This window comes from Bidens hawaiensis, unplaced genomic scaffold (assembly GCF_021521415.1).
Source record: "Bidens hawaiensis isolate Kalapana, Puna unplaced genomic scaffold, B.hawaiensis_p1.1 tig00028833_1, whole genome shotgun sequence".
NCBI lineage: Eukaryota > Viridiplantae > Streptophyta > Magnoliopsida > Asterales > Asteraceae > Bidens > Bidens hawaiensis.
In genome coordinates, this window is record NW_027494743.1 from 239,865 (window position 1) to 262,027 (window position 22,163).

A 22,163-nucleotide genomic window follows, 5' to 3' on the forward strand; every position below is an offset into this window, starting at 1 on the left:
CAATCTGTCATTCCCTTTTTATGGCCCCAAATGCAAGCACACATTTGTCAAATTTCACTTCAAAGGATACACACAGCTATATGTTTCTTGTATGCATATATGATTGTACATTTGTACAAGTGTGAGAAGCATGGAATCAAGAAACATATAATACCATCATGTTATAGTTGTCAATAGCTCAAATAGTGCTCGATATAGCGAGCAATGGAGCGATGCGCCAATATCCCATCATTCTCTGTTTTGTGGCCATATAGCAAGGAAATAGCGAGATTTAGGGTTTTTTTGTTTTTGCTTCTCTTTCCTATTAAATATAACGTTTTTGGCTACAATTATGAGGTTTTTTTGTTTTTATTTATCTTTCCTTATGAAAATATCATTTTTAGCGACAATTAAGGTGTTTCTTCCAAACAATTTCACCGATCATCAACAATTCCACCATAAAACTGATCTTTTGTATATGGAAACCATATTAAATATATTTTTTAATTCTACTATGTTATCGCTAAACACGAAATAGCGCCCGCTATTTCATCACTTAGCGTCTATGTAGCATATTGGTAGCTTGTCGCCATTGACCGCTATTCGCTATCGACAATTATGATCATCTTTGTCTTAAATGATTTCACATCAAAGTCATTCAAGTAACCAAGCAATGACATGATCTTTCATTAAAGGAAGACAACTCATCAAATACCATGGTTCAAACCTCTACCACACTCCACCCTTACCCCCACATCAAATACCATGGTTCAAACCTCTACCCCACCTCACCCTTACCCCCAGTCCCCACTCCTTGTGGGGTCTTTTGTACCATGATTCACTCCCTAATTGGGATCATTAGTTTAGCCATGAGCCTTGTTCACTCTTTGTTTGGTGGACCCCAATAATTTGTTTTCTTATGGTGGAAAACGTAGAAAGTTACAAGTGGTATTGTGGTCCAAGGATGTGAGCTATCATAAGTGCTAATGTGGTCCTAGGAACAAAAGCCTATTTTTGTGGGCAAAGAACAAAGATGAAAGAAAATACTAGGATTAATGGCATAACTATATGTCACTTATAATTTTCACAAGCTATCATAAATAAATATCTAATGGGTTTTTGTCAAGAAAACTCGTATTTTTTTATGCTAACTTGATGATTTGATCCTTGTTTAATTAATAGATTGTTATTCAATTAATTAAGAGACTATTAATATCAATCAACAATAATAATTATATGAGGAATCAACTACTTCTAACACGTGTCGAAGAATACATTTTGAAAATACTAGATGATAAAGCATGCTAAACGTATCTTACAAGATTTAAAAAATACAGTTAAGGACCGGCCTTTTATTCCACGTTTGATCGAGATTCGCTAGTCTCATCATGTCTTGGACTCATCAGGTGAGTGCTCTAAAACCTTGTTAGCGTGGTGTCAAGAAGAGTACACTTCGTGCTATGTACTCATACTCACCTTAAGCTTTAACACACTTCAAACGAATCACACAAGTTAAACATCTTTCTGAATGGACCCGAACCTTGAATATTGTGGTTTGTAAGCTTAATTATATCCATCAATCATCAACTTAACCTAACATCCTTGATGCCTTGAATGACGGCTAAGTGGTCATCTAGGTTATGTTACATCAAAACCATAAATCAAGCTTTAATAAGTGTAAGATGTTGATTCTTTTGTAAGATATCATGAATCTTTTTCTAAAGAAGATGCACGAATATTAAAAAGTATATAGTATGTGTACTTGCCACAATTTTGGAACATGTTCATGGAATTACCTCATTTAGTTGAAAACGAGGACAAGTTTCACTTTAATTAGTACCATATGTTCGACTCATGAATGGTAAGAAGCATCTTAAAGGCAATTATTGACGATGAACAAAGCGTACCTAAAATTAACAACAAATAAAGAAATAATAAAATATAAGGAAATTGTGTTTGATAAAAAAGACAATATCAGAGACAAAAATATAATTATTCTAAATAAAGAGTAGGTTGTGAGTCGTTAGGCCTAGACCTCAAAGGTCCCTCTAATATGAGATGAGATGTTAGTCTTTCATATAAATTTTGAAGCTTTAAGTCTAACTCATCTAGGATGTCAAGTAAATTATTAAATATGGTTTAAATGTAAAGAACCCGATCAACAATATATGTACTTATAGGAAAAAATATCATGCACTAAAAAGGTAAATAAGTTGTTTTTGTGTTCTATTAAAATTAATCGGGGTAATACGTGAATCTGTTTACATTTATGGTTAAAACGTTAAAAGTGCATACAATTTTTAAGCTCAATCGTCAACATGATTATACCATTTTCTACTTCATTACAACTCATTTATAACTCGTCAATTTGCTTACGTTTACACGCATTAATAAATTTATTACAATCCATTGTTAGAATCTTTGTTTTCACACACACACACATACACGCAAAATAACTAGAAAAAGTATAAAACAAATACATAATGATTTATGTGGTTCAATTATGGTGAGTGATTTACGTCCGAAGGTTGCAACCATGATTTATTATTGCTTTGCCTCTCACTCTCGTGAGGAACTAAATAACTTAATAGTACAAGAACGACAATATATAGAGATAGATCTAGGGTTTATAATTTAGTGAACAACAAACTATTCAACTAGCTCAAATAAAAGAGAACATGAGCCGCCCCACAAGCCTCCGTTGTCTTTGATCTCCATCAAGTCAATAATCTTCTTGTCTTCATTAAACCGAACCCAAACCCAAGATGAGCCTCCACATACCTAACATCCATTTACAATCCGTGAACTTGTGCTAACTGACCAAAACGTTTGCTCTCTTTATATAAGGCATATGTTATTCCTACACCACATAGGTTATTTGGACACCAGGTGCTCCTATATGACTCGTATAAGAGCTATACGACCTGCATAGGTGCATAATTTTCTCATTTTGTGTTGGATTGTGTCAGGTGATGTTTCCTCGCATCGTATAGCCCCTATACAAGCCATATAGGGCTATATGACTCGCATAACACCTATTTGACTCATATATGTGATTTTTCTTTTCTGAATTACTTTAAATATACAAACTATTGTAAATAACAACCGAGTTGGTTATAAAATAAAAACACGTAATTTAAAAGTACATATTTTGCTCCATACTAATTAAACAACCTAGGAACAACATGAGTTTCAAGGTACCGACTTTATTCTGATACATGTCTGTTGAAACATCGGTACCCCCGAAACACTCATGTTGCTTGTGAGTAGTTTAATTAGTATAAAGCAAAATGAACTTTTAAATTAAATGTTTATATTTTATAACCAAGTCGGTTGTTATTTTTGAAATTTTGTTACTTTAAATAAGTAAAAAAAACTAACTTCCGATACGAGTCAGGAAGCCTATACGACTCGTATACGGGCTATACAACCCATCTATACTGCATCGTCATGTTCCCTTCATACATTTACGACTCGTATAGCCCCTATACAAGCCATATAAGACTATAAAGACACCATAAGAATGGTGTTTGAGTATACATCCCTATAAGGCAGTATTGATAAGTCATGCTATGTTACATAATATTCATGTTCCTAGTAAATCAGAGAACATCAAATATCGTATCGATCACCGCTAATGAGTTGAGAGAAGATTGACTTTATGTATGTATACATATATATATATATATATATATTATAGTTTGTGCACATTAATACTTTATCCTCATACTCTAGCTAATGGCATATCATCCTAACCAACCACATTTCTCCGACAACACCGATAACACTTCACTCTTCCAACCAGAACATCAGCACGGCGTATCACCCACAGGAAAAGACCACTGGCTCAATAGCGCAATTCTCCGGCAACAAGGAGGCTTTATTGCCTCCATCGAGAATTCAGATTCCCTCCGGCGGAACACAAACGTCGCCGGCGGTCAGGTTTGTTCATATTTTCATTTTCTAAAAGTATTCGTGAATTATACTTTTTATTTGTGATCTATAAATTGTGTATATAAGAGTGTCGGTGTTATTGCAAAGACTATTATGTTCATGCTAGTTGAAATACCAACTTTGCCCATGCTATGCTTAGAGGGGCTGCTCTATTTTAATTTGAGATTTACAATTTATTATTACCAAAGAAATGCACAAGCATGGGCTACTAGTTTTGGTCGTAATAATTTTTTAATGATTAAGATGGGGTGATGTAGATAGTAAACAGTTAAAAGGTTAAAGGTGGGTTGAAATTGAAAAATAAAATATCTAACTTTTTTATTATTATAAAATGTTGTATATTGAGTATGAACCAAACATTTTATTTTATATTAAGTTTGGCCGTGCGTAGTGGATGAGATTTGAGGCGATAAGTGGGCGAAATCAGAGGGGGAACACCGCCCCAGTTGATAAAGGGGCGAAATGTGTGTGTTTGTGTGGGGTAGGGGGGAGGGCGAGAGGGTTTTGTCGCCGTGGAGAAGAGGAGAGGATTAATATATATATATATATATATATATATATATATATATATATATATATATATATATATTTGTAGCCCCTACACCATTACATCTCAAAAACAAATTCTCACCCTTTGCTGATTGGGCGTCACGTGTCGTAATTTGCTCCAATTTATAGCCCCTCCACTATGCATAGCCTTAGAGTGTTTTCATCATATATTAAAATATGACATGTTTTTTTAAAAAGGTATGCCCTACAATTACAACTAGGGATGAGATCGGGACCGTACCCGTACCTTTACCCGCACCTGTACCCAAAAGTACTCGTACCTTACATTAGTAAATCTTGGTACCCATACCCGTACCCAAATTATATGGTACGGGTACGGGTATAGGTACAGGTACAGGTACGGGTACAGGCACTTTGGGTACGGTACTCGCTTTGGTACCCCTTTGTTCTTTTTTTTAAATCTCCACTAAACTAGGTAACGGTACGATACCGACAATCAATTATCTATGATACAAAAACCGTAATACCATAACGAGAACCATAATGCCGCAACCAAAACATAATACCAAAACTAAAAATGAAACAAATCAACCACAATATAAAATCCATTCTCTTTTCCTTTTCCTTGTTATTGTTTTCCTAATTCTATAGAAAAACAAGAGAGAAAATTAATACATGTTATATATGATATACACAATTACACATACATGAAATAAAAATATACGAATACACAATATATGAATACACACATATAGATTGAGAATGAAGTTATTCAACTAATATATATATATATATATATTATGTTTTGTAAATCCCGCTTGAAAGTTAAGTTATGAATGCTGGAAACCTAATAAAAGCCCCTACATATTCTAAACGAGTACCAGTACCCGTAATACCCGTACTTGTACCCGTCCCTATACCTGAAAGTACCCGTACCTATAATCAGTAAATCTAGGTACTCATACCCGTACCCAATAGACATGTATGGGTACATGTACAAGTACAAGTACGAGTACTGAATAATTACAGGTATTCGGGAGAAAATGCTCATCCCTAACAACAACACGCATAAAGTAGCTACAACTGCACATCTAAACCTTATTAAAATGGTTTGTGCAGGTCTAAAACATGAAAGAAATAGAGTGATTATAATGGTAACTACACCTTTGTGTAAAACTACTTGCAATTAAATAGACTAATATACTCTCATATTAAAATAAACTTATTGCGTCTTGATACTTCCTATGCCTTAACACCAGTGGTGGACCTACAATTTTTTTTGACCTATAGGGTCCCATTTTTTCAGTCTACAAAATTTATTTTCGGGTCGAGGAGCATAATAAAACATAGAAATATGATGTCATTTGAAAAGATAAAGTAAAATAAATCCATATTAGAAATTAGATAGAACGTAGGCTTTCTAAATCATTTTTATACATACCTGGTAAACATAAATGTAAGCTATATATATATTATCTTGCATACAGGACCGAAACATGAAAAACTAACTCTAACACAGAAAAACGATGAATTATAATATGGATAAACAAAATAAATAATAAAAGAATTTGCAAAACTCATGTTGCCATCATATCTATTGCATAGTGATAATGACTACATGAAAGAAACTAGGGGTGACAAAACAAACCCGAATGAGTTGTTTGGGTTAATATGGATAACTTTTAAAAGTGAAATGAGCTAAGATCAAAAGAATTTTGCAAGAAGGTCAAGATGAGTTGGGAAATACCAGTGACTTTTGTTTATAGGTTTGAATAGGTTTGTTTATGGGTTAGAATGGACTAAAACAAGCTCCATCCAATTTATTTCAAACCAAACCCACAAAACCAAATAGAAACCGAGAAATCGAAACATAATTAATTGAAACCGAACAGATGCCGAAACTAGAGGTGGCAATGGGAGTAGGTTGGGTTGGATTTGGGTGATAGGTCAGGATGGGTATGGGTCAGGATGGATAATTAACATAGAGGGTTATGATGGATATGGGTCAAGATGGGTAAAGCTAACCCATCTTTACCCAAGTGAAGGTTGACATACAAAGGGTTTTAAAAACCCCTTAAAAACATATTCAAAAAAACTATTAAAAAAATAATAACTCAAAATATAAATAAAAAACGCAAAATGTAAAATAACTAAAATGTTTCCCACTTCATCCGCGTTCATTAAAAAAATGTTTTGTACCGGTTCAGTTCGAGTTTTTCGGGGTTTTTTTCGGTTTGGTTTTGTTTTTTTTTTCATTTCTATCGGTTTTGGTATCCGCTCGGTTTCAATGATTTCGGTTTCGATTTCTCGGTTTTTTCGGTTTTAGTGTTTTGTTTTAGTCAGTTTTTTCGGTTTCATTTCGTTTTTTTTTGTTTCGTTTCAATTCATTTTGTTTTATTTTGGTCGGCTACGTTTCAGTTTTTTTGTTTCGTTTTGGTAAGTTTTTTGATTGCATTTTGCTTTTTTTTTTTGTTTCGTTTTGTTCAGTTTTTGGGTTTCATATCAGTTTTTTTTGTATCGTTTTGGTCGTTTTTCTATTTCGGTTCAGTTTCGTTTCAGTTTTTTTGTTTCGTTTGGTCGGTTCGGTGTTTTTGATTTGTTTTGGTCCGGTTTTTAAATTGCATTTCGTTTTTTTATGTTTCCTTTTGGTTAGTTTTTTAGTTTCAGTTCAAATTTTTTGTTTCGTTTCGTTCATTTTTCTATTTCGGTTCAGTTTCGTTTCTGTTTTTTTGTTATCGTTTTAGTCGGTTCAGTGTTTTTGTTTTGTTTGGTCAGATTTTCAGTTGCATTTCGCTTTTTTATTGTTTCATTTTGGTTGTTTTTCTATTTCGGTTCAGTTTCGTTTTGTTTTTTTTGTTTCGTTTCAGTCGATTCAGTGTTTTTGTTTTGTGTTGATAAGCTTTTCAGTCGCATTTCGCTTTTTTTTTTTGCTTCGTTTTGGTTAGCTTTTCGGTTTCATATTGTTTTTTTTTGTTTCGTTTTGGTCGTTTTTCTATTTCAATTCAGTTTCGTTTCGTTTTGGTCGGTTCGTGTTTTTGTTTAGTTTTTGTAAGCTTTTCGGTTGTATTTCGGTTTTTTTGTTTCGTTTTTGTCAGTTTTTCGGTTTCATCTCGTTTTATTGTTTCGTTTTAGTCATGCCTATTTCGGTTCAGTATGGTTTTTGGTTTTGTTTTAGTCGGTTCGGGGTTTTTGTTTCGTTTTGATTGTTTTAGATAGTTTGGGTATTTTGAATTAGATAAATTTTGGATAACTTGGATATTTTGTTTTGACCCATTTTAACCTATAAATGAAACTCACTTTATATTTCCAACCCATCCTAACTCATTTTATTTTTAAAGTTTATCCATCTTGACTCAAAACAATCCATTTGGGTTGGGTTTGCCACCCTTAGCCGAAACCGATCGAAATGAAATAAAGAAGATGCAAAATTGAACCGAAAAAAATCACGGAAAAATCGAACCTAAGCCGAGACAAACCCGGGTTATTCTTTATTATTTTTACTTTTATTGTTATGGATGAGGACGACGGGGAAAACATTTTAGTTATTTTACATTTTGAGTTATTATTTTTTAATAATTTTTTGATTTTTAGGGGTTTTTGAAACATTGTGTATTTAGCCTTCACTTGGGTCAAAATAGATTAACTTTACCCATCTTGACTCATAGTAACCCTTTATTTGAAAAATCCATCCTGACCCAAACTCATTCTAACCCATCACCCAAATCCTACCCCAACCCATTCATATTGCCACCTTTAGGAGAAACTAACGAAAGAAACATATACCCTAACTAAATAACTAATATTGACTAGTATAAAAAAAATCTAAAAAACAAAGAACAAAGAGCATGGTAATGCTTAAACCTACAATCTCTTAAAGGTAAAACAATGGACTTTCTACTAGGCCAATTCAATTTCAATATTACGGGTTCCAAATATTAATTTTTATAAGGTCCTTACAAACTTACAAAATTTAATATACCGACTCTAAGGATTTTTTAAAAGATATTGGGGTCTCGGGACCCGATCAAACCTATTTGTGTCCGCCTTTGCTTCCACGTTAAAATAGAAATTATAAATAAAAAATATAGTAGCTTAGGCAGGTACACATTTGACCTAAATAAATTAAAATAATATTAATATCCGATGAAAGGACAGAAAATAAAAAGGTATTTTTAACGCCTTTATCCTTTTGTCAAGAAGAATAATAATAATTTCCGTAGCAGCAGCGAGAGAAAGGTTTTGATAGTAATGATACCAATAGCATCATCACATTCACAGGTTGTGGAGAATAATAATAATAATAATAATGTGAGCGGAGACGGGATGAATTGGAGTGAAATAAAGGCGTGGGTAGTGTCGCATCCGTTGTACGAGCAGCTGCTTGCGGCCCATGTGGGTTGCCTTCGCATCGCCACGCCCGTGGATCAGCTCCCAAGAATTGATGCACAGCTAGCACAGTCGCACCAGCTGCTTTCCAAGTATTCGCCTCTCCTCGCTATTGATCATGTTGATAAGGAGGAGCTTGATCACTTCATGGTACCTTTCTAATTTATATATTTTATAATATTAACAAGATAGCCCTAAATTAGCAGATTTTTTACCTATAACTTTTTAGATACCTTATTCATGTCTTCTGCTATTTTATTTCTTACTATAGTCTTCTCACCGGCCATTTTGAAGTAGTTTGTTTTGGTTCATTGATAAAATAATAACAAGAAATGTTCAATAATGCAGACACATTATGTTCTGTTGCTTTCTTCTTTTAAAGAACAACTACAACAGCATGTCCGAGTTCATGCCATGGAAGCCGTCATGGCCTGCTGGGAGATTGAGCAGTCTTTACAAAGCTTAACGGGAGTATCGCCTGGAGAAGGCACTGGCGCAACCATGTCTGATGATGACGAGGATCAAGTAGACAGCGATGCCAATCTGTTTGATGCCAGTTTGGATGGACAGGACAGCATGGGATTTGGCCCTCTTGTCCCAACCGAGAGCGAGCGGTCATTGATGGAGCGTGTGAGGCAAGAACTAAAGCATGATCTCAAACAGGTGCTTTCCAAATCCACTTATTATAAATGTTTCTTGTATTTGTATGTATCAAAAATTTTACTGTGATTTGGCTGGATCAGGGTTACAAAGAAAAGATTGTGGACATACGTGAGGAGATCTTGCGCAAGAGGCGGGCGGGGAAACTGCCTGGTGATACCACCTCTGTTCTAAAAGCTTGGTGGCAATCACATGCCAAATGGCCATACCCTACTGTAACTTTGCTTCCTACAACTCCTCTAATTTTCATTATGAGTTCTATATAAAAAATGTCATTAAGGAAGCGTTCGCGGGCCAAGTCGTTTTGACCCTAAGTATTCAACCCTAATCCGGATATATATATATAAATTTGGGTCAACCGAACACGACACGTTTAACCCGAGTCTAAACTTTTCATCCAAACCCAAGATATATTACTCGACATATTTTTTTTTCGTATTATCAGATGATAGTTTATTTTTACCAAAGAATACAAATTAATACAAGGATATGATTTTTTAAAATAGAGTTTCTCCACTTAAATAAATTGATTTATCACCCGCAAAACCTAGTAAAAACGAGCAGCCCACTCATGTTGGCACTTGCAGCCTCTAAGTTGTCATGATTTGCAGGAAGAAGACAAAGCGCGGTTGGTTGAGGAAACAGGGCTACAGTTGAAGCAGATAAACAATTGGTTTATCAATCAAAGGAAGCGCAACTGGCACACCAATCCTTCCTCTTCTACTGTCTTGAAGACCAAACGCAAAAGGTAATTTATTTCTCATTCAAATAAACTAGTTGTTTGCAGTGACTAATATGTAGAGGCAGTGGCGGACCCAGGATTTTTTGCCAATGGGGTCCCATATTTTCGGTGTTCAAATTTTTCGGGTCGGTCGTTGTTCAGGTCGGGTCGAGGCGAAGAACATAATAAAAAACAATATCATAATAAAACTTTCTTTTCAATCATCACTACCTGAACGGGTCAAAATGGGTCGGGTTGACACATAAACACTTTGTTTTCCCTTTCTTAAACATTTTTGAGATAGAACCTAGATCCACCCTTTCATAAGCATGTGTTGAAAACCATTAACTTAAACTAGTGAAAAATAAAACTGATATTTTTAAGTGTTTGAATGTTTCTAAAGAAAACCATGCATAAAGTTGAAAACAATGATATGTATTTTAGAGGTGTTTGAATGTTTCCAAAGTTATCATTGCAACATTAGCAATCAAATGATTGATTAACACTAAAAATTAACACAAAAAACCAAAAACTGAGCCTTGTAAGACTTGAACCCATGACCTTTCAAAGATAAAACAAGGGACTTTCCACCAGACCACATCAACATTAATAGTATGGGTTCCAAGTATTAAATCTTATGGGGTCCTCAAAAAATTTAATATACCGCTTCTAATAAATTTTTAAAAAACATTGGTGTCCCGGGACCCCGATCCACACTATGTGGGTCCGCCCCTGTATAGAGGTGGCGGTGTCATTATAATTAACTCACTAATTACGTCTGTTGGTCAACAAGTGTTTTGGGTCATCCCAACCCTAACTGTACCAAACACTACCGACTTTGTTCTTAATCCATTTTGACACGTCCATTTGACCATCTATATGAATTTGTATTTGGTCAATATTCTTTTAAAGTTGTTTTTTTCAAGGGATACCAGCCAACCTTAAGTTACAAAAGAAGCAATGCAGGTGACCGAGTGATGTAAAGTTCCCTAGTGTATGTTTCTATCACACAAGGATAGATCCAACATCTGTACATGTAATCTAGGAGCATGCATGCCACACACAAGTCATCTGGTCCTATATATGTTTATACCAAAGTGGACAAAACATTCAAGAACAAGATGAAAATGGAATTATTATGTTTATGTATGTATGTATTATGACTTATGGACACAATATGTTGATTAGCGGTTAAGGGGGTGTATATCTACATAAGTATATTGTAGCTTCATTTTAGTGATTGATACCGTATGTTGATATGGATACACATGCATTGCTTGTATCGTATACAATGTCTCGATGGCTACAACTATATGGATACACTAGTTATTTTCTTACATGTCAAGGTGGCTCCTAGATTTATTTCTAAGGGTGTGACTAATATTGGCGTTAGAATATCTATCAACTTGATTACATATTTTTTGGTTCGGGTCAATTGGACTATTTTCTTCTTTTTTTTCCCCTTTATTTTAGATCGGGCTGAGTCGTAGTGTAACAAACATACATAAAAAAATATAACAAACATCAAGGTAAATAGAAGAAAGTATCTTCACATTAAATAATCGGTTTCCACTTGAGATTAGATTTCTAAAAGAAAAACATAATGATAAAAGAGTTTTGATTAATTTAAACTAGATATTAGACTATTAGTTTTGGTCGTCGAACTTCAAAGCGGAGAGATCAGACTTCAAAGTGGGCTGGTGTCAAGATTTAAAGTGGGCTGAGTAGTGGGCTCATATATATATATAAAGTTGGGCTTGGATCTTTTAATAGGTTTAAACAGTTGAAAATTGAAATTAACATTTCATAAAATCGGTAATCGTTAACTTAATCAAAAACTGACTTGATAATTCGGACAGGTGTTTTTCTTTTTATGTTTCCCTTTGGTTTTTGGTTTAATCGACTCTAAACCGAAGTGTGTAGGATTAATCGGTTCTAAACCGAATAATAAACACCCCTAGTAAACATGGCCGCTAACTAGATATGTTGATTAAATAATTTTGTATTATAACCTACATACTTTATAAGCATAACAAATGTTAAAATAAAAGAAACAAAAATCAGCAAGAGGCAACGCACGAGTCCACAATCTTAGATCAATTTTGGTTTTCTTATTCTCTCTTAGTTCTTTTACGGGAGTTCAATTCATACATATGATATATAAAATAATTATTGAGTGTTAAGTGACATCGTAGCCCGAAGGCTAGATGTGCCCTTGTACGACGTGAGACGAGTGTGTGAGAGCATGCAACGTGGTTCAAGCTCGAGCCTCGTGTCCCATCATCCCTTATCAACGTTCAAGTTCAACCTCATGTCCTTATCTATGTATATGTTCATCAATTCATCAACATAAAACTATTAGGTATGGATGCCTTTTTGTTTCTGATTTTACACTACCACATCAGCGCCATATCATACCCCTCTCAACCCCACTCTTTTCCACAATATCAAGGAAATGGTTACCAATTTGCTTTTTGCTTTTTTCAATAAAAATAATTATTATAAATAAGTTATATCAATAATTATAATCCAATTAAAACCTAAGTCAATCAAATTACACATTTCCAATCAAAGCTGCATAAATTACATATCATCGTTTCTAATCCAAGCTGCATACTATCATATCCAATCTAAATTTGAAATTGTACTCATGATCCAAGTTACAAAATATCCCCAAATCAAGAAACCGCAACCCCAAAATCAACGAAAAATTGTATATAGTCTTCCTTTTGAGTAATTGAAGGAGGTTTTTTAATTGAAAAAGGGTTCTTATTTATTGAAATATATCAAGTTTCATCGGCATGTTTAGCGGCAGTTTCTCCAACAGAAGTTCACCGCTGGCGGCACCGACGTGATTGGGGCGGTGAACCGCGATCCACATCAGCTCCTTCATCGGCAAATTGTGTTCCACATCTAACAGTCTAACCGTGGGACTAGTATGTGAATACGAAAGTGTGTGATAGGACTCTCATGTAGAGCGAAAGCAAATAAAATGAGAAAATGGTGTCAAAGCAATTTGATATATTATTAAACTAGCTTTAGAGCATGTGTGATGCACGAGATGATTAAAAGAGATACAATTAAACTACAAAAATTGAATGATTAAGTTTTAAAACAAATCTATATCTTATCAACTTAAATGGTTTTGTAAGTTCAAATTTAATTTTTTTAATGAAATATTCATACGAATACATGATGTTCTCATGTAATTTCTTTATAATCATGAAAAAGATCCATTAAGAACTATAAAATATTATATATAGACAAGGTCTAGGAGAAAACAAGTGGCTTCACTAAAAATAAACAGATTTTTGGTATGGTTGGAGAGAAAATGTGTCTTTTTTTATTTTATTTCTTGAACCATTTTTTGCAAATTTTCTTTCTAATAGATTTATTAATTTAACGAGTTAACCATCAAAAATGAAAAGTGAAACCAAAATAAAATGTAAAGGACGACCAGTTTTATATTAAAACATGAAGAATAAACATGCAATATGATACAAATGTAAATAGTAGCATTATGTATTTTCGTTTGTTATTAAAATTGTGTTAACTAAAGATACATATAACATAAATATGCAAATAATTTATTTATAAACATAGATACAGTGGAAAATTTTATATTTGGTTATTATATAATCCATAAGTTAAATATTTAAAATGCTATATGGGTTTTATCAAATTGTTTTAAGAAAAAGAAAAATAAATAAGAAGAAATAAAAAATGATACATGTGGCGGGAAGCGTGAAGCCGACATAAAGTTTGCGTTCGGTAAGATTTTGAGAGATGTCTGTAGGACCCCTTTTGCACTCAGGGTTTCTGTCGCAACATAGATACGAACCACATAAGCTATGAAGAAGCAATAATACTATTTAATAATTTGTAACTTTATAATATCGAATTTTAAATGTAATAACATATACTTTCTGTATTTCTTTTCATAGATGCTCTTTGATAAACTTTTGTAAATATGTTGGTGATCAACTGATGGTGATTGTAGTGGTGGTAGTTGTCACATGGTATTGGGTCAAACTTTTGTTTATGACCTATACTTATGACTAATATTTAAAACATGTTTTGTAAATGTATTAGAGTTGCATTCTTTCAGCGGAAGTCTTTAAGAATAAAATATTCGTTTATAAACTTTCGGGTTTAAAATACTCGTTTAATATTACAAAGCATGTTTGAAATATAGTTTACATTATTTATGATTTTAAATATCTGAGTTATATGATAACATCTAATGATTATATATCCAATCATTCATCTTGGCTTGCTTGTTTGGTCTAACATCACTGATATCCTGTTAAATGGGTTGGAAAATACGTCAGCACACAGCTGGTGAATGACACTGACTCTGTTGTAAAATCTTTTTAATACCATTGTGAAATCAACAATAATACCTTTGTGAATACTCATTAAGCACCCGACTCAATTGAGATAAAATTACCCTAAGTATATGTATAATTAAACATATACACAAAAAACATTTATCTGAACTACCCAGTAAGCTTCCAAAGGCATGTTGATGATTTGTGTGGCCTTAGTGAATGCTAAGTCACCATGTATGAGTGGATCCAGAACATGTATACTTTAATCAGAGTGCTTGTTTCTTATTATTGTAACACAAGGTTTTAGGAATTCATAGATCCTATGCAAACATTCTGACTCTTAAAGAGTTTGTAAAAGTTTAGGACGTATTTACCTTTCTGCTTGGTATGTGAATATGTTCTGATAACTTTTCCTATTTTTTGATGCTTAACCTATCATAAATAGGTTTAACATAAATACCTGGATCATCTGCTTTAATCCAGCCGCAGACCATACTGGCCTGATCCTATCGTTTCAAACCTCGTTTATAAATATTGGTTTGGTTTATAAGTTTAAACTTAATTCTATTGAAAACAATAAAAAAAGAGAGATAGACCGTATCAAGATGAGACAGCCCGTATCATCTTAGTTTGACTCGATGATTAAATCTGTATTGTTACGGCTGACAAGCAGTGTTAGACGGTCCTTTTAATTGAGACAGACCGTATCATATTAAGATGGTTCGTGTATAATTTTAGAACTTGATTTATCACCCCCTCTGCCTTTAATGTTTTTTAACTCTTTTATTACTTTTGAATGTTCCTTAGATAGTGAAATTTTGTTTTTAAAGGGGACTACTTCCTACTCCTTAAGTATAGTGATTCTACTCTCGAAAGAAAGTACATTCACATTAGGGTGTTCAGTATTCGAATCCGACTCGAAGAACTCGAAATTCGATTAGACTCGTATTCGAATTTAAAGGTTCGAATTCGATTTTCAATCATTCGAGTTCAATTCAGTTCGAATTCGTTTTGAGTAGTTGAATTTCGAATCGAATACGAATTTATGATTTCAAATTCGATTCGAAATTCGAATTCAAAGTATACATTACACACACACACACACACACTTATTTATTAAAAGATAAACTACATAAATCTTTTGATTTATAGAGATTAAAAATTAAAAGTTTATCACTTTGTCTAATAATAAATGTAATTGGACATTACTATTTTGAATATCAGGATGTGAAAACATCAAAGTTCAAATGATTTATTTATTTACTAGGTTATTAACCCGTGTACGACACGGGTGAAAATATTGAAATTTTCGAACAAACACATGTCATTTGAAAGGACAACATAAGTTGTTATATGTTTTCGGGACGACAACATACTTTAAGTTGTAAATAATATTGGTACGAAAACAGAGGATTGTGAAATACAAAGATAAACCCAAATAACAGTTAAATTACAATATTTGAAAATATAATCAAAAGTTAAAAATGTAAAATTCATAAGCTACTAAAAAGACTTCCTTATAAACCATATTTATTCTTAATTTGTAACTTTGTCTTCCTTATTTAATATAAGAATTTTAAAACCACTCTTCGCCTTTGATAAAGCTACATAGAGTTTTCTATGTAAACACCGAGTCTCTGAGATATATGTCAACTCTTGCTAGAGATTGACCTTGACTTTTGTTAATAGTCATTGCAAAACAGACTACAACTGGAAAAAAACTACATTCTCTTCAATTTAAACGAAAGTTTCTTATCCGAAGGTGTTAGACCACAACGAATTATATAAGTGCGATAACTAGTATTAGTACATGAGTAACATTATAGGCACACCGACTTTTAGAACCAATCTATGAGTTAAAATAATTTTTGTATTTTTGATTTTATTTAGTATATTGTGTTTATGAAAATTTTAGTTCAAATTAAAATAAAAAAAACAATTGGTATGATCTTACTTAAAAACCAAAAAGCTGATTTCTTATATGTACCACAACTAAATTTGTGAAATTTGTTGCTAAGTATGGAAACAATATAAATTGAGTAAACCAAATGTAAGTAAAAAGATAATGGAGAAATATATGTGCGTCTCTAATTAACAAAAATTGATTCGTATACGCATCTTAATTAAAACATATATTTTAATTGGTTTTAAGAAAATAAAATAGTATTGGATAACTAAAAATTATGTTTCGTATCATTTCTAAAAAAGACTATAGAAAAAAGAAATGTGTAAACATACATTCAATGTTCTTAAAAATTTGTTTATCAAAAAGGTATAATGTAGTTCATAATAAATATACTAAAATCGTTTATGATTTTCCGTTACAAGTGCCTAGTTTTTAGTTAATAACATATTATTTTTTATTTACTATAAAAGATGTAAAGTTTATTGAGAATGGAGAATATTAAAAGTAAAAAAGAGTGGTCAAATTTGGTTCTTAAAAACATAAATAAATTAATGTATAAATGATTGAAATGTATCATTAAAATTAAATATGATGACTATTTTAAAATAAATAAGCAATTATAGTAAATATCTAAGATTTTTTAATTATAAATTTGAAATAAGTAATACGCCACATATTAATTTGGTCAAATAAATTAATGCGTTTTTTAATACAAAACTTATTAACTTTCGAGTATAATCAAAAGTAAGTTATTTAAAATTTCCAGTATAGATTAATTTGGCATTTATGCTAATTAAAATTTGGTCAGATACAAAAGATGGAAAGTTTGTTGAGATTGAATGATAGTAAAAACTACAAAATATTGTTGCAATAGTGGTCAATTTTGAATTTTAAAAACAGAAATAAATAATTAATTGTAAATATTATTATAAAAAAAACGTTCCATTTTTTGGAAGTTCAATAACTAATTACTAAAACTTTCAAGATAAGTTCAAAAATTTTAACACATAAAAAATAAAGATTGTTATTCATATAAAAATGAATTAATTTACATGAATTGTCTAAGCTACATTATATAAAAAACGATAGAAACAATAATAACTAAAATACATTCGTAATGACCAAAACAAACACAATCAACCTACTCTTCATCTAATACTTTTTCCATGCAATTAGCCAATCAACTAAGTTGGGCTGCCATAAATTGAAACTATTAAAAATAAATTAAAGTTAGATATACTGAACTATTAAAAAAAAATTAGTAAGAATTATCAATGGATGTAATCTAAATAGTTATCATAACAATTTCGATAAGGAAGTAAATCAACAATATTTTTATATCTTAAAACCTTCAACATGTCTATTGAATCTTGGAAGGAGCAAGTGGAACTTTGATGACCCAGTTCTACCATGGCTAGAGCTAGTCTCCGGTCAAATGGTCCTTAAACTGTAAATATGAATAGAGGGAGCTCTTAACATATAAAAGTAAAACTGTAAATATGAATTTCAGGAAATCATACATCAGTCAGAACACACATTTGGTGAGCAGGTCCTACCATGCCTCGAGCTAGTCTCTGAATGGTCCTCAAACTTCATGATCTGACCTACCTAAGTAGCAGCAAGACGTGTGCAACATATAAGAGTAACTGCAAATAATACCAACAATTCAAATAAGTAAGTTTCATTCAAGGTACACAAACAATAAGAACAAAAGAAATATATTTAAGTAGAACCGATAATACGAAAACTTTAACATGAATTATTCACTTAACCAGTTTGCATACCTCCAATTCCCAAGCTAACTTGTCTGCATAACAACCAAAAGATCAAATAAGGATAACATAATTAAATTAAAATGTGAATTGCACTTACAAACAATAACAAACGATAGAAATTTGAATACAAAGTCGTAATTATAAGTTATATTTCAGAAGAGTGAAAAGGATGATATAAACAAATAAATATGGAATACCAAACTTATAGAAATGATTCTTGAAATGGTTTTCAAAGTATAAGATGAGGTCAAATAAGTAGTGGAAATTTGAAATTTTAAAAATTGGACGTCTAATACGTGAGGGTTTGACAATAGTTATTACACAGTTTTTATTGATAGATGATTTAGATTTAGAGTAAATACATTTAGTAAGGTGTAACATCCTAAATATTATATTAATAAATAAAGGAAATTATGTATATCTGGGTGTATGTTAATATTTAATTAAGATTAAATATAATAAACTAGTTGGACTTGGGTAATAAAAGATGGATTAAAGGGTGGAAATGGGCCTTAGGTTCATGGGCTTAAGGGAGTATAAATACTCCTTAAACCTTCCTAAAACTCTCATTTCTTACATTCCAAGTTCCCTGCACACTCAAAACACACACACACAAACACCCTTGATAGCCGGCCGCGACCAAGGGGAGGATCCAAGACCTAAACCAAGCCTAAATCTTGACAAATCTTAACTATACAAGCAAGATACGAGCCTATCATCTCATACTGAAGCTAACCGTAGCCTAGAAACGTCAAAAGGTATGTTCTTTACGTATAAAGGTTATATTTTTATGAACGGTTTGCCCTAAAACTTAGCCCTAGAGTAGATCGGGTATAAAGGAACCATAAAAATGCAAACTTTATGTTTAAAATGGACTTAATGAACTCGTTGATATACATGGTTCACTTAGAAACCATAGATCTAGCCAAAACGGGGTTTAGACCCATAAAGGTTCAAGCTTTATAGATAAATGGGTTAGGTCTTAGCCGAGAATGGATATGGTGACAGGTTAAGGATGATATGGAACCATAATAGGAACGTAGATGTTAATATATATAAACAATAGAGACGATAAAGGTTGGTACAGGGGTTCGATGAAAGTATTCAAATATGGTTACTATTCGAATACCTAACAGTGGACTCGAATACAATCTGGTCATTCGCATACACTGGTGGGAACGAACCCAACTCGAATACATTGAAGTATTCGAATACAAGAAGGGGATATGTGTATTCGAATACATAGAGAAAGGAATTAAGTTCACATACAAGTAATTGTATGCTAACTCATGGTCATCTCGAATACATGAATGATTCGCATACAACACATGCTCGAATACATTGAATGAATTCGCATACAAACATATATTCGAATACATCGGATGAATCGCATACAATATACAAGTTCGAATACATCAGGACTCGAATACAATTTCCTTGAGTGCAAGGCTTCTATTCGAATACAATGGCCTTTGAATACAAGAGTAATCTAATGAAACCCTATTCGAATACTTGCCTTGGAATACAATAACACTTGGACAATAGACCCTTAGAATACAAGTTACAAGGTTTGCATATGCCAGCGTATTCGAATGCAAAGGAAAGAAAGAAAGGAGTGCAAAGTATTCGAATACATTGTATTCGAATACAATGTGTTCGAATACAATTGTATTCGAATACTAAAGTATTCTGATGTACATAAAATTACACATCCTTTTAGCATCAAATAATCTCTAAAAACTGGAACTTCTATCAAATAACATAGCTCAGAAGGATACTTATCATAATAAAATAAAAATTCAGGTAAACCCAAGTCTCAAATGAAGAAACAAGTGAAAAGACAAAGAAAAACGGAAGAAAACACAAGAAAAACAAGAAACACGCCCCCATGCTCCAAGAAACACACACCCATGCTTCTGATCACAAGAAAAGACAAAAATCTACAAGAAAAGACAAACACTGATGACATAATCACGGGGCCGTGCCTCCTCAACCACGTGGCCTTGGTCACCTTCAGATAAGACAAAATGAATTTAAGCAAATGTCAATAAATAGCACGGGGTCGTGCCTCAGAAGCACGCCCCCGTGGTGAATCATCATGTACAATCTGACAACATGCAACTGGGACACGTGGACACAGGGCCGTTCCTCATTAAGCACGGGGTCGTGCCCCTTCCTCCAGACAACCTATAAATAGAGGCTTAAGTTGCATTCACTTGGTGTGCTTGAAGAAGATCTCTAAACGAGTTTCTCTTATAAAAACACCCACATTACACTCATATTGAAGATCTTGTGAGGAGTTTGAAGGCTTGGAGGTTATCATCATCATCCATCATCATCAACATCACCATAATCCATCATCATTAAGAAGGGAGACTCATCCACATTGGTTAGATTGTTCTAGTTTAATCATGTGTTTGTTATCATCATCTTTTTTTATGTTCATAATAATGCTCATTATGAGCTAAACTCCATTTACCATCTATAATCTATGAAGAAGCTTTGTTTTACTTGGTTATTATGTGAAACATGTGGTTTAGTTTGGTATAGTACATGGTTATTTTGCAATTATCCATTGATGAAGAAATGTTTTATCACTTTAATTCAATACATCAAGGTTGATGATTTATAATCATTCATAGTAATTCATGTTCTTGGAAACTAGAAATGGTAAAAAGAATACTTTGATACTTTATTTAAGATAAAACATGGATCCTTATGTTGTACTTAGAAATGATGAGATATAAGTTATGATCTATTTCTCTAGTTTTGATAATTCTAAAATAACATTGTTAACACGATTGCTTAGGTTATCATGCTAGTTAAAGAAATCATATGTTAATGGAATGTGTAATTATAATCTAATTAAATCAACAAAGGGGAGGTTGTGTGAGTTAACTACAACCACTCGAAGTTGTTAGCATTGGTAATTGAGAAATCGAAGTCAATCCTAATCGTTCTACTATACCAAACTGCTTGCCTAATTTAATTGACATTCTCGTGGTAGCATGCCATTAGAAAATGATGCACTTTAAAATGCGCATGCTACTTTCTTTATGTCATAGAATATGTTCACTTAGAAATGAGGGAATATTCTATCATATATTATCTGGACAAGTTTATCACATGTTTATTTAATAATAATCAAGGAATAATGGAGTGAATTCTTGATATTAGATGGTAAACCTTCATATAATTGAATTACTCCCTTAGAACTTCTCTTCTTGTCACCTATATATTATATATTTCTATTTTATAAAAGTTAAAAAATCAACCTCAAAATGAGTAAACCTTCCGATTAAGTAAGACGAAGATTCACTATTAGAAACATTTGTGTCCACGGATCGATACTTGGTTCTTACCAATACTATTCTACATATACGATAGGTACACTTGCCTATTTTGTGTGTGTTTAATCTTAGTAGAAATCACTTTTATAAATTTAAAACACGATCTTGTGCAAAAGCTAAAACCCCAAATCAATTATCATTTTACTAGCACATGTAGCACACATCATATTCGAATACCTTATATTCGAATACAATATTGTTTGAGGGTAAAATTGTGTTATAAGAAATTCTATTCGAATACCAAGACATGCCTATGAATACAATGCCTTACAAGGCCATTAGAAAAGACCAGACTTAGCCATTTCTGGTGAAACCTGAATAATGTGATTAGGACAAGTATTGATACATGTAATTAATGTACAGTTAGCCGAGCTTAGTTAAAGAAAGGGATAACCGTTAACGGCGAGCGTAACAGGATCCATGTGAGTTTCTAGCCCAATTTCCTTGTTATGTTTTTTGGGGCTGTGTGCATACTCAATGTGAATGTTAATACACTTACCTTAAATGGTAAGTGTATGCTTTGATGATTAATGTGATAGTATGTATGAATGATATAAAGAATTCCCGTTGGTGAGTGAACGATCTTTGGAT

At 32.7% G+C, this 22,163-nt stretch overlaps 1 protein-coding gene across 5 annotated transcripts; it reads left to right on the plus strand.

Annotated features, from left to right (window-relative positions):
- The first annotated feature begins 3,523 nt into the window (after positions 1-3,523).
- LOC143577854 (homeobox protein knotted-1-like 3) lies at positions 3,524-11,549 on the plus strand. 5 transcript variants are annotated; one of them, XM_077061577.1, is made up of 6 exons: positions 3,524-3,921; positions 8,722-8,979; positions 9,178-9,492; positions 9,573-9,704; positions 10,101-10,237; positions 11,157-11,549. In XM_077061577.1, exons 1-6 carry the CDS (start codon positions 3,718-3,720, stop codon positions 11,191-11,193), a joined length of 1,083 nt encoding a protein of 360 aa, XP_076917692.1. In that variant the 5' UTR covers positions 3,524-3,717; the 3' UTR covers positions 11,194-11,549. The 5 variants fall into 5 exon arrangements, with proteins under 5 accessions (XP_076917692.1, XP_076917695.1, XP_076917694.1 ...); XM_077061580.1 differs by having other exon boundaries at positions 11,169-11,549; XM_077061579.1 differs by having other exon boundaries at positions 8,731-8,979.
- The last annotated feature ends 10,614 nt before the right edge of the window (positions 11,550-22,163 follow it).

Coding starts and splice junctions, on each gene's coding strand:
- LOC143577854 (XM_077061577.1), top strand. CDS start 3,718: ATGGCATATCATCCTAACCAACCACATTTCTCCGACAACACCGATAAC. Junction 9,493..9,572: donor TAAAGCATGATCTCAAACAG/GTGCTTTCCAAA, acceptor TGGCTGGATCAG/GGTTACAAAGAAAAGATTGT. Junction 10,238..11,156: donor TTGAAGACCAAACGCAAAAG/GTAATTTATTTC, acceptor GCCAACCTTAAG/TTACAAAAGAAGCAATGCAG.